The following is a 13,585-nucleotide window of genomic DNA, read 5'->3' on the forward strand; positions in this document are numbered from 1 at the left end:
GCACAGATCTTGGCTTACCCTGTCTTGACACATGGACCCTGGAATTGATAATGAAGGCTTTGTACAGACCAGAGAGAGAGGAAAGCACTTGGGACTTTTAGTCAGCACCAATGTGAATGAGGATGTACTAGGGAATCGTCATTTGTCACTTTTGCTGGGTTGTTGTGTGGCTGAGCCAAAAGGCAACCCAAGCTAATGGATAGGTCACTAAGGCTGGGTGTGCCTGAGCCCTGCGAGCAACCCTGGGCGAGTCCCCTGACCTCCTGCCCACCGTCAGCCTGGGTCCATCCCAGCTAATAGCCTGGATGCCCTGCAGAGGAGGGGATCTCTCACTCTCTGCTCATGTGGCACTTAATACAAAGGGTGGCTCAAGTTAGTCGTGGCCTCTAAGTGCCACAACAATACCACTAATAATCAAGGTTACAATTTTACTGCCAAGACTGTATTATTATGTGGCATTATATGTTTGAACATGCTTATTCTTATTTCTAGCAAAGGGCTCAGCTCAGTTCTCCCTGTTATAAATCACATGCTAATTGTAAATGTAATCTGAACAGCTTTTACTTTTCTTTTAAAATGACAGTATAGGGCATAAACTTTGTTGTGATGTTGTGTTGCTATTTTGCCTGAGGTGTTTTTGTCCTCTAGCACAGCTCCACATGTAACATATCAGCAAAATACTGGGAGGCCAAGAGCAGAGTTTGCATAAATTGCTTATATTGCAGGATTACGCCAACAACACTGTCATTACTGCTGGTAATTTGATTCTAGCCCATCCTTTGAAACATGCAACTTGAAGAAACTAAGTACCCATTAGGATGGATGTCCCTAAATGTGCCATCAGCCTGAAACTTTGCATTATTTTAAAATACCTGGTAAAAATGAAAAATGCACACTCAGTTAAATGTTGGTTTTTATCTGCACATCAGCATCAGATTGTTTTAATTCTTGATGAAAAGTCAGTGCTTGGAAAAACTCAAGAGCAATGAGCCAAATTCTGGCCTTGGCGAGATCCCAGTTCTCCAAAGGCTGAACATCATCTGAGCAGTGCTCAGAAGCTTATGCCCTGTATGAGTCACTTGTACCTCTTTATCAGCAGTCCCTGGGAATCTGCCCCAAAGACAAATGGAATATTTCTGGCTCTGCCCTTGGGCTTTAGTGGATTTGTACTGGTATAACAGAACAGATTGGAATGGAGATGTGACCCATTTTGGTTCCAGCTGGTGATGAGCTCCATTTCAGGAGTTTTTAAAGGATAAATCTTCACTTGTGCCAGAACTTCCAAAATCCCTGGGCAACCTGCAAGTCCTGCTGACACCCTCAGATGAGCTCTTTGAAGGCACTTGGAGGTGAGCAGCTGTGGTGGTTCTGAGGCAGCTGATCTTTCCCCATCATGCTGTACAGGTACCTGATCCCATATCATGGACTCCCCACTGCCATTTTGCTTTTACACAGAAACACAGTTCCCTTCCTTTCCAGTTGACAGCAGCTGCCCTTTATTACTGCACATGTCCCAGCTTAGCCAACATCCTTGTGTTCCACATCCCCTCCCTAGGCTGAACATGTTTTGCATGCACTTCAGCATCCCTTCCCACCTCATGTGCTTTGCACATTCTGAGTGAGCACAGGGTACCCACCTTTGCTCACTCAGAATGTGCAGAGCAAATGAGGTGGGAAGGGATGCTGAAGGCAGGCAAACAGCAAGAAGATTTGGGGTTGGGGCCTGTTTTCCTTTTCTTATTTTAATTAGTTTGGGGGAGATGTTGTGCATTTCTTGTTTGGATATTATTTTCTTCTCTTCCTAACACCAAACAGGAAAGTTGCATACAAAACCTGACAACCTCATGATTGTAACCTTGAAAGCAAGACTTCGGCAGGAGCTGTAGCCAAAGTTCCCTTTCAATACTCAAAATAAGATTCAGTGTCATTCTTCACTTGCTGAAGACAGTTAAAAAAAATGAAAACTTAGTAAGTCTGACAGGCTCACCAATATACAGTGTCATCTTTAAACCATTCTATTCTCTTTTCTTGGTTGCAGCTGGACAAACACCAGCAACTTTACTCAGCCCTTCTCACCTGTTGCAGCTCTCAGAGCCCTCCTCTCTTTTCTGTTTTGCTCTAAGGAGCAAACAATTACCCTTTTCCCTGCAGATAGCCAATAATGAGCTATTTTTATTCTCTATGCAATTCCCTAAATTCCCCATGCCAAATACTCACTAAGAGTCATCAACCTTCAGCAAGGCCGGCATATGAATCAAATCTGCTGCCAGGTCATTTAGGAGATGAGCCAGTTTAGAGTTAGGGACATTTTTTAATAGTCCCAGACTGAGGGAATATTTTAAATGCTACAGCTTTAAAAAGTCATCTTCAAACTTTTCAGAATAATTCTATTCTGAGTAACAAGCTGCAGATGAAGCTTCAGAGGACTGGCTTCCTTTAGGAACATTAGGGCTTATAATAAACTATTTTTCTCCACTTCATAGATCAGCCCACCCACCCATTCTTCCACCTACAAGTGTAACCCTATATACAAATGCATAAGGCCCCAAGAGGAAGACTCATTCAGAATATCCTGTCCTTGGTGATTTGCTGAATGATTTGCATCACAATTTACAGGAACAAAATGTTTTTAGTTATCTTATCACTATGTATACCACTTTTATTTCTCTCCAACTGTGTATCACTTTTTCTCCCTCCTACATTTTCATTTCCCTTCAAGCTACAGGAGCTACTGGGCACTAGTAAACTGATGCTGCACAATCCCTCTGAAGCAGATGTTTAGCAAAGATAGGTGATATGATCCATGCATAGAAAACTCTTACCTATCTCTCTGTGGACATAAGTTCTGCTTTGAACACAGTTACTATAGATCATCTAATGGAGTTTTTATTTTTTCTCATCTAGCTCTTTTCCTTCTGTTGTCATAGTGGATCTATAGACAGGGAGAGTGAGGTACTGGGAGTTTTTCAAAACAAGGCTGTCTTAAAGTGAGTTATGTTTTGGAGGGTTGACAAAACAGTGAGGGGGAAGCTTGCAAACAAATATTTTCTTCAAAACTGAGGACATGAAATGTTATCCTGCAGGACCTAAAGTCCATGAGACACAGGGCAATCTCACACCTTCCAGTTTCATGTGGCAGTCTGTCTCCAAATACAACCTGGTTTCTGCTTCTTGTCTGAAGGAGGAACTGAAGTATCCCAGAAACCTGGGTCTGATCCCAGGGAAAGGGAAAGGAGACAGCTGTCCTTCCTAGGAAATGTGAAAGGCATATAGCTGGCCAGATTTGCTTAAAGAGCTTAGGATGGTAACTGAAGGAAAAAGGTACAGCCTGTGCACTGGCCACAGTCACTTCTGACAGAAATGCAGCCTGCCAGGAGCACAGTATTGCCCGGGGCAAGCATTTACATGGCCGGGTGGTGTGCTGCTCCTGCAGACTGTGTCACTTGGCACACATCTGGCTGACACAGCTGGATCACTTCACTCAGGTGTTTTATTTTAGTGCCTGACATAACACTGGCAAGCCACACGCAACCACTGAAACCACTCTCCCATGCAGCCCTGTGGAGCTTGCTGATGAAGGAACGCTGTACACGCAGCACTTGCAGGCACCATCTCCACCATCCGCTTAGCCCTCTCAGCTGCAAATGCAGCTTTAGCACACAGCATCTAGATAAACTCAGAAGCTCCAAGGTTAAGTGGGAAATAGAAATCTAGTGACCCCTGTCTGGGCAAGTGAGCTTAATGACTTTGCTGCTGCTGCATGTACCAAACATGCTGGCAAACATCTGTCTGAGCAGCCTCTCCAAAATAAATGATTGATGGAAGCGAGTTGCCTTTAAAAATGGGTTAAGTCAGCTAGGAGTCTCGATAGAAAAGGGTTAATGGGATATATGAATTGGTAGTGAGTGGAAGAGAGAGTAGAGAGGCTGGAGTCAGAGGCAACACCCCTTGTTAGGTGTTTACCATGTCAAATCTAAACCGCTTCCACTGCATATGCAGGGCAGATGAATTACTCTGTAAATCCTATTACTCTGTGTGGATAAATCTTACATTCAAGATAACAAGTCTGGAGAGCTGGGGAATGGAAGCTGCTGAATGGATATTCCAGGATCAAAACAACCGAGGACATGGGAGGCGGCCGAAGTGATATGCGTACACACACACACACGCACACACACATCCCTCTTCCAGCATCCTTCTTCCCTCTATCATTAAATGGGAGGGATGCAGGACACAGGGGATCATGTAGCAGAGTGTTTGGCGACATCCAGCAGGATTTATTTCACAGAAAGAGAAAGAAAACTTTGCTGCTGCTGTTAGCTTTACTAGGGGATTGCTCCCTTGACGCTTCAGGTTTTGTGCACTATCAGCTCCTCACACAGATCACAGACTTATTTTAAATTACACCCAGTAGTTTTACAGCCATAATACACAGTGTGCACACTCACACACACTGAATTTTCCTTCAGTAGGGGAGTTACTGCAGGTAGAGTTGAGCAAGGCAGAATTTGAAAAAAAACCTATGGGAAAAAGACTACTGCAGTTCAGCTATTTGGGACACTCCTAACTGAAAGCCCAAGTGGTGTCAGAAGTACCTTTGGAAAACCTGCACAATGAAACCAGAAATATAACATTCAATACTGCCAGTAAGCAAGGTTTCGTGTGCAAAGACATCCTCATCACAACCAGACACACATGCACAGCATTCACCCATTTATTTAGCCCTGCAAAAAAAACCAACACACAAATATACAATCTTTGTAAATTGTAGCAGTCAGAGCTGCTACACCATTTTTTCACCAGCCTTTTCAACTATTGTATCCATCTTCCCTCCCCACAGGGCAGAAAAATAAATGAAAAAAAAAATTAAAGGACAAGAGTTTCCCAAAAGAACTTGCCTGAGAGTTCTGGCAGCACCAGGGATAAAGTTTTTGCATATGTACAAAAAGAAGCATGAGAAGATCAATGGAACATCTGGCAAGCACAGCTGGATCCCCTTTCGATTCCTCTATTGATACTGCAGGGCTGGTGGAAAGTGTACACTCACAAGAGCTGGCTAACACAAGAAGATCTTTCCCCACTGAAATTCTTTCAGTCCAGGGCACTACACAGAGGATAGTGTGGCAAGAAGTGTTCAAAAGCTTGGCAATTTTTTTGTATTAAAGCACAAACACACATGCAGAGCCTGTTTGTAGCAGCTGCTGCTACTGCAGTTTGAGAGGTAAAATAGCACACAGTCTCACAGAGACTTATACACACAAATCTGTATCACGTCACACGTACACGTTGCATACATGGCAATATAGATGCACACACAGAAGAGGAAAAGTTGGCAAAATGCCCTACCTGAGGATGGCTGTGTCCCCTTGCCTCACGGTGATGTTATCGGTACCTCGGGTAAAATCCACGCTGCGGACTGGCAGCCCTGTAGGGAGAAGGCAAAGCAATCTCAGTAGGACCAGCGGTAATTGTTTCCGATCAGGCTGAGCCCTCGCTACCATGGCTGGTCTCGTCGAGTTTCACTGTCAGTACTTGTCTCTTTCTCTGCCTGTGTATGTGGATAGATAGACGCAGAAAGAAAAACAATAATAATAATGTACAACTCTCGCTCTGATCGACAGTCCAAGAAAGGGGAGGTGATTTCACAGTCCTTCTCAGCTGCCACTTTCTCTTGCTCTTTTCAGTCTCTTGCTGGCTTCTTTCCCTTCCTTGCCTTTTTCTTTTTTTTTTTTAAGGCTTTCCAAAAAAAAAAAAAAAAAAAAAAAAAAAAAAAAAAAAAGTCTTAGCAGAACCTTCAAATAAAAAAGGGGGGGAAAAAGAAGCAAGACGAAAAAGTCAGGTAGCAAAATAACTATGGAATAACAATTCAATCGACCCGTTTAGAGTGATGAAGAGAGGTAAAAAAAAAAAAAAAAAGGAAAAGGAACAAGAGGAATCCTGTGCCACTGGGATGCGGGAGGGGATAGTCCTGTGGCTGTGCAGCCTCCAGCCCCGCGCTCCCTCCTAACCCACTTTCCCAGGCGGAGCGAGGGAGGGAGGAGGAGGAGGAGGAGAGAGGGAGAGAGGGAGGAGGCAGCCTTACTCGTGAGACGGCAGCTCGGCACCACAGCGGCGGCGGCGGGCGCGGAGGGGCCGCGGGCCGCGCTCCCCATCCCTCTCCCGCGGGCGCGGCCGCCCGGGGGCCCCGCGCCGGGGACCGGGGCTGCCCGGGGGGACACGGAACGGCGGCCGGGACGGGAGGGGGGCACTGCAGAGGGGAGAGGGGGCTTGGAAAGGCTTGAGGGGGCGAGCCCCGAAGGAGAGGGAAGGAGGGAGAGGAAGAGAGGGAAGGGGATGGGAGAGGAAGAGGGGGCTGGAGAAAGGAGGAGAGCGGGGAAGTGGAGCGGGAAGCAGAAAGAAGGCAGGAACAGCCAGGAGCTGCCGAGCGGGAGGGAGGCACAGGGAGTAGGACACAGAGGACGGAGGAAGGTACGGCCAATATTCTCAAGATGAAATAGTGAGGAAAGAGGGTTTGTGGCCAAAAGTGCAAACAACTTGGCTTAGCGTTCTGAAGCCACACGCTAGCTGATTTACAGAGCAGCATCCTTGGCAACTGCCTCTGCAGCCTCAGACCTTGCTTCTTCCCCTCTCCGACTTTCCTCTCGCCAGATAACCAGTTGTACATCCCTCCCTCTCTCCCACCTCCCTCCACTCAGCCCTTCCCGCCCCCCACCCCCTTTCCCATCCTCGGAGCGACGGACCGGAGACAATGCCGGCATTGAGCCGCCCGCGGTGTGAATGCTCGGCCTGTGCTGCCGGCTGCCAGAGCCCGCAGCTGAGCCCGCGCCCGCCGGCAGCAGCGCTGCCCACCGGGAACGCTCCCGCAGCCCACAGCCCGCCGCCACCGCAAAGAGAAGGGAGATTAAATTAATGGAAAGGAATAAGCTTTAGTGCCGATGCCTGCCTGCCGTTCCACCAGCCCGATCTCTGCCTGCGGGAGGGATCAGAGCTGCTCCTAGGGATGCTTCGCTAATGTAACGACCAAAGCACGGCGGGGCTGGGACGGGGAAGCAAAGAGGGAAGGGGAGATTTAAGAGGCGTCCAGAGAATCGGGTGCAAGAAAAGCCATGGGGTTACTCGGCTGAGAGTTGCTGTCCTGTGTGGTTACAGCAGTGGTACACGTGCAGGAAGGGAAAAAACAGTATGTAGCCTGCTTCACCCCTAGTATGTATGTAGCCTGCTTCACCCCTAGTCCTGTAGCCTTGTGGGACACAAGAGCGCTCAAACTGAAGAGACATAAGGAATGCCACAGAAATGGCCACGTGGGACCAGATCAAAGGACCCTTTAACCCTTCCTCCTGTCTCCAAGCAGCCTAAAGCCAATGCCTGGTGAAGCTCTCAAGCACAAGGCAAGCATGCAGTGGTACTGCCCCAGGGCACTTATCTATTTCTAGTGATTTATGGCTAAGGCATGTCCCCAGCCAGTGGTACTGCCTTTGTAGTTAATGGTACTTGAATGATTTTCTTCTTCCAGGAACACATCCAGTTGCTTTCTGAACTCCTAGAAACTGGCCCCTGCAGCCTTGGTATGGAAAGGCCACACTGACTGGGTACTTAAACAATCGCTGCAAGTGTTAAAGGCCTGCAAATCAGGGACTAAGGTCATGACACTGCTGCTCCAATGCCACGCATGCAGCAGCAAGAAGAGATGACTGCTTTGTATTCAAGCCAAGGAGTGAGGCAAGTCAGACGTTTCCTCTGCAGTAGACTTGGCACAGATAGCACCAGAGGGGGAGAGGAATGAGGAGCTAAAGGGGTTAATTCAGACACTAGATGTGTCCAAGCTATTGCAGAGGGAAACACCACCTCACAAGGATAATGCTCTGGAGAATACCACGTTGCTGACAGCTGACTAGTAACCATCACTCTAGGGTGATGGCATGTCAGGCTGCTGGCATGTCTGAAGAGGGGCATCACCAGTGGGAAACCTCCGCACTCCTTGTGGCAGACTTTGAGTACAGCTAAAAGACCTGGTCCCATTTGAAGTTAGCAATGAACGAAACACACCCATCTTTCAAGCCAGTGTTGCATGGATGCTTTTTACAAGGGTCTACCAAATATATTTCATCTACATTTAATAAGAGCTATTGTATGTTAATTAAATGCCCGTGGAGTAAGGAAAACATATTTGTCAAAGATTAACTATTATGCAATGCAAGAAGCATCTGCCACCCAACTGCTAGAGCTCACTAAATATTTCCTTATCTCAGAATATTTACTTAGGAGGCAATAACTATCCAGTTAAATCTAAATTTAATGCTTAGTTAAATATAGTTCATAGAAAGTGGCACCAATATGTTTTATACAGAGAACGACAGAGGGGGTTTCAGAGAAGGAGAAGAAAGGAATCCTGTCTCCAGGCTCCAGTAAGATCCTGATTCAAGGTGGGACTGCATGTGGCCATGCCCCCCTACCAAGAGAGGTGCATCACAGGGGGCTCAGAGGCCCCTCTCTACTGATCCAGCAGTACAGGAGATGATTTAATCTTTGTACACATTTATACAACTCTCATTAGAACTACTGTAGCATAACTATTTAATAATAATAATAATAATAATAATAATAATAATAATAATAATAATAATCAGAGAAATGAGGAAGAAATTCCCTAGAGAGCCTAGTGAACCTTGTGAAAAATAAGGCAAAACAAAAGATAAAGCAGATAGCTCTTATTTGCTTTTTGAAGTGTACAGAAGCAAAAGGAAGGGGTTGCATAAGTGTAAAAGGCCAAACAAGCAGGAATCACACAAATCCTAGGAGAGTGCCTCATGAGGAAAATAAATAACGTTATTTTTGTATGTGCTCCCAGAAGAAATAACTCTCATACCATCTCCCCCTGCTGGAAGCAGATAACGAAACAGCAGGTCTGGCTCCTAACTTTCCTAGCTTCTGAAAACTTGAGGAAAAATTCAGGTAAAGAATCAGAGCATGGACACCACAAATCCATATTGCAGCCTTTTCATGCCATTTTTCAGTACTCCTGGTATGTGCAGGACTGGCAGGATGAGCACGACTGACCAGATTTTGTCACTGTGCAGTTCAGGAATAGATGGAGCAGCATGAGCTCAACCCTACAGGTACCATATCACTCCCCTCCAATGAAAAACACTTAAACCCTCTTTAAAGGGAACAGGGCCCAGAACAACAGGCCCCTTATAGTCTGATGAGCACAGACTATAAGGCACAAAGACATGATAGAAAAGTTTGGATGGCAGGTTCAGGACCATATCTGTGTTTCCATGCTATGAATGTGGGATTTGTCTGTGTACCAAGTTGTAAAGAAAACAACAGCATGAGCTGGGGCAGCCTGGCTATCCCTATTTTCCCTGCCTTTGAGGGGAATGGGCTGGAGACATCATAGTGTAGACACCTAGGCTGGTTAAAGGGGAGAGCCCCTGCACTGCTCCTGGATGGGCAGGAGATATGTTGAGATATGCCATGCTGAGCTGCCCTAGGACAGGTACTCAGGTCACCTCTGCCTCCCTGTGTGGCAGCTCAGTTTTTCAGATACTCAGGGACTGACATTGTGAAAGCCTAACGTGCCATCTGCTTTTCATGCAGAGCCAAGAGACACTGAAAGCATGGACTCTGTCCACAAATGCAAGTGGGGGTTTTTTGCATTTGAGGTGGCTAAATGTAAAGAGCAATCAATGCACTTCAGTCAATGCCAACTGCAACAGCCATCTGTATGATGTGGATGGCTGCCCTCTAGGACTACACTGAGGCTTGTCAGCTCACACCACAAACAGCCACACACAATGGAACTGCTCTCACTTGACTTTCATTCCCTACCAGCCACACCAAAACTGGTGACTTGATCCCAAATATTGCTCGAATCAGGCAAAAGACATTTCTGAAAAATACCAAAAAAGCAAACTGCTCACACAAGTCTCCAGACCGTATAACTGACACAAGAGTTTTAAGGGGACTTTGCAATGGCTCTGCCAGCAGAGTCCAAGCACATAGGGACTTTATTTGGGATATCTGCAACAGTGAGTGAAAACATATGATGTTTTGTGAGCTATAACGCATTTAGACAAGATACACTGCTGCACAATGCAGCAGAGCCTGCTCAAAGCTTCTCAGCCATGAAGAGAAAATGCAATTTTGTCTCATTGGCAGAGGAGTTATAGAGAGGAACGAGGAAGAGCCAAAGGGTTTTCACAACATGGTGAGGAAGATTAAGGGACCGTGGAAGGGCAGCCATGATCTCTCTGTGCTCTCTTCATTCCCATATCTGCAGCTCCTACATGCACACATTTGTGCTCTGATGTGCAAGGGCGGCACCCCACTGCAATTAAGCAGTTATGTTCCATTCTCCTTTGGTCCCTAGGATACACGGAGCCATAGGAGTAGAAGAAAAGGGGGAAAAGCAGGGCTAGAAGAGAGATGGGAAATCAAACTGATGAAGTACTTATTATAGGGAAAAATTCTGCAGTTTGAGAAAAAAATATATATATGGTTTCTATGAACACTTCACAAGTCTAAAAATGAAACTGGGCTTTTGATACTGGAAAAAAAAAGAACCAGTTTAGAGTGCAGGCTAACAACCATACATGTCATGCAACAAGACCAAGCTTCCTCTGAGGTAAGGACCTCATTAGGTAGAAGAATTTACTGCATTGAGAGCACTCAGCTAGGCCATAACCATGGATGATAACATGCATGCACAACCTCTCTCTAAGCACAGTCACTGAGCTGTAACAGAACTCCCTCCTGTAGAAGAGCAAGAGCTGATTTGCACCAATTCGTAACCTTGCTACTATGCAATTGATCTGGTTTCACAATTTATCTCCTTGGTGTGGACAATTCAGAGGCCAAGGGCCAGGTTCTCAATTGCTGTAAGCTGACATATCACCTCCACTGTCGGAAGAGCTATGCTGATCTTCACCAGCTAAAAACTAGTTGTGAAGTCCATCTTCTGTGCTGTATAGGTAGAGAACTGTGTTATCAACTTTGAAAGAAAAAAAAAATGTTTGACTGGATTAAGAGATTTTATGATCTTTTCAGAAAGTTTCACCTTTACTTAAAGACCAAATCTGAAGGCTGGACAGGAGGAAAACAGTAGCCTGAAGATGCCTTTTTAAATCAGTATGACAAAGCAGAATTAGAGAATTAGTATTGCAGATGGTTTGTAGCCTTAATTACTAATTGCTATCACAGCAAATGCTTGTAGAACTACAGACTTATTTGTAGAAGGATCCTTCCTGCTTGAGAGGGTCAAGACAAAGAGAGTGCTTCATTTTTTGCTTAACACAAAAGTTGCCCTTCCAGTCTTACCTAAATGCAACAATACAAGAATAAAAGTCACAAGTAGTGTGAAGAACATCACACTGCCTTTCCTCTGGAAGATCACATACTGACTTCCTTACCAACACCTCACAACTGGACTCTGCAGCTGCATCTTGACAGAGGGTGTCAAATCATTTTGAAACCACTGGAGGCCAGGCTGCTCAGCAGTGCTGCTGTGTGGCAGGTAGCCAAGCTGCCTGCCATCCCCAGCCCAGACAGTAGTCCCAGTGGGAAAATGTGGGACCTGTCCCCAGAAGAAAGGCTGTCTGGTGGCTTCAGCAGCAGGGGAATAGCTGATCCCAATTCTGATATTCCTCGTGGGAACAAGGTAGTATGTTTGCCTGTCATTTTAAAATGTGACTATAGGAGTTAGGCATGCAAACCTAGACAAGAAGGACACTGAGGACAACTTCAAAATCTCTTTATATTTGGCAGTAATCATTGCTTCACCAGTGTCACATAACACTTCATGAGTCAGGCAGAGCCAGAGTGCAATCCTACAGGTCCTTAAATAAGTCACTTCCACACAGGACGGCAGTAGCTCTCTCTGCTTACTCCTAGTATCTCCCACATAATTTCCTCCCAGTACCAGTGAATATTTATTGTTCTCAGCAAAAGTAATTGGAATTGACTTCACAAGTGACTACAGTGGTTAACAGTCCCTCCCAACACAGAAGCAGAGAGATGACCCAAAGGTTGGGAAGTTCTAGGAGGACAGTCGAAATTCCTCAATGAATTTGAGTAAATTACTTAATGAAGCAGTCACGGAGGCATAAAAAGTTAATTTCCCTAGACTCCCTCTGCCCTCCGAGAAGTAATCTTGTCTTGAGGGCACTCACAGCAGATGCCTAATTTAACCATATTAAATTGTCCTGTCTCTCAGGGCACGTCAAAGTTTACAGCTCCATTGCAGAGATCCTCACACAAGCTTCCAATCCTACACACAGAGAGCGAAGCCCTGAAGGCTGCAGGGTGATCTGACATGATCTGACACTACTCTACATAAAGCCCCTGCAAGACTCATGCTACAGAATATGCCAGGCGTGACCTATTTCCAACCTGCTCCTTAATGGGCCCCAAAACAGCTGCCTGGCAGTTGAAAGGGACGTAGATGGCTGCACACAGGAATTCCATACAGCTAAGAGATGGTCAAACCCATCCTGTGGAGCCCTGATGCATATTCCACAACCTGATCTGGCATGGAGTTCTCGACACAATGCTAATGGATGAGCATAATCACTCTGACAGCAATGATTCTGAGGAGAGCTCCAAAGTCTTGCTGAAATGATACATTCTACACATCAGTCATTACTGGAGAATTAATTTTATTGTGAAGAATAGAGTGAAGCAGTGCATTTGAAGAATAGTGTTGTGCCGTGCATTTTCCTGTCCATTACAACAACTCCAACATCACTTTAATGAAACTTAAACAGAGTCCTGCAGCAAGACAAGAAAAATTCTCAAGTGTTGTGCTCTATCAGGACACAAGGCAGTGTCAGAAAGCCTCACGTGCAACAATGTATGCACAAATTTGGAGAAAGTTTCCTTTGAAACTATGACCTGCCTGAATTCAAGTTTCTGAAAACAATTCCGTTCATTTCACTGTGATCAGGTCTGAAAATGAGGAAAACACATCTTTATGTCCAGATCTTCACGACGAAAAGCCAGGAGAACTGTTGCACAGACAGTTAATACCATCCTTACAGTTTACAGGTCAGGGATGTCTCTCTCTGCATCAGCATTTGGAATTAGTGAAGGCCTAGTCTTTCAACATAAACATTTTAATGTTTCAGCTTTTCTTCTCATCTGTTCACTACCCTGTTTTAAACTTCTCACCTTGACATTTTCAAGTTTCTCTCCCTTTCCTATGTTGCTCCCATGCCCCATTTCTGTCAGGCCATGTCATTTTCGTACATTTTAAAGCTGGAAGGGACTTCTCAGATCATCCTATCCAGCTTCCTGCCTCAAGCACAGAAACTCACTCCCTTCTTGGGTTCAATGATTAATTACCACACTAGGTTAAGAATTTTTCTTTTTGTTTTAAACACAAACGTTATTTTCTTTATCACCCAGCCACTGAATGGAATCATGCTTTTGTCTGCTTAAATGGTTGGCTATTGTTAAATACTATCTCCTTGAAATATTATGTTGTACCTGTTTGAGTCTTACATTGTACCACTTTTGTTCCTAGTTCAATACTTTGCCACAAATGCCAAACACCCGGTGACAGAGAGGAAAATAGGGTGCTTTCAGC

The 13,585-nt window shown here is 45.3% G+C and overlaps 1 protein-coding gene across 3 annotated transcripts in view; it reads right to left on the reverse strand.

Moving 5' to 3' along the window:
- The window catches only part of LSAMP (limbic system associated membrane protein), a 299,711-nt gene extending 293,544 nt beyond the window's left edge, over positions 1-6,167 (reverse strand). The window contains exons 1-2 of one of the 3 annotated variants that reach the window (XM_064410216.1): positions 6,083-6,167; positions 5,347-5,425 (exon numbers count right to left, since the gene is read on the reverse strand). In XM_064410216.1, the coding sequence (XP_064266286.1) occupies positions 5,347-5,425; positions 6,083-6,152 (149 nt within the window). In that variant the 5' untranslated portion in view covers positions 6,153-6,167. Of the gene's footprint in view, positions 1-5,346; positions 5,980-6,082 lie in introns of those variants that run through there. The other 2 variants (XM_064410215.1, XM_064410217.1) reach the window with 2 other exon arrangements.
- Positions 6,168-13,585: the final 7,418 nt, after the last annotated feature.

This window comes from Passer domesticus, chromosome 2 (genome assembly GCF_036417665.1).
Source record: "Passer domesticus isolate bPasDom1 chromosome 2, bPasDom1.hap1, whole genome shotgun sequence".
Classification (NCBI taxonomy): Eukaryota; Metazoa; Chordata; class Aves; order Passeriformes; family Passeridae; genus Passer; species Passer domesticus.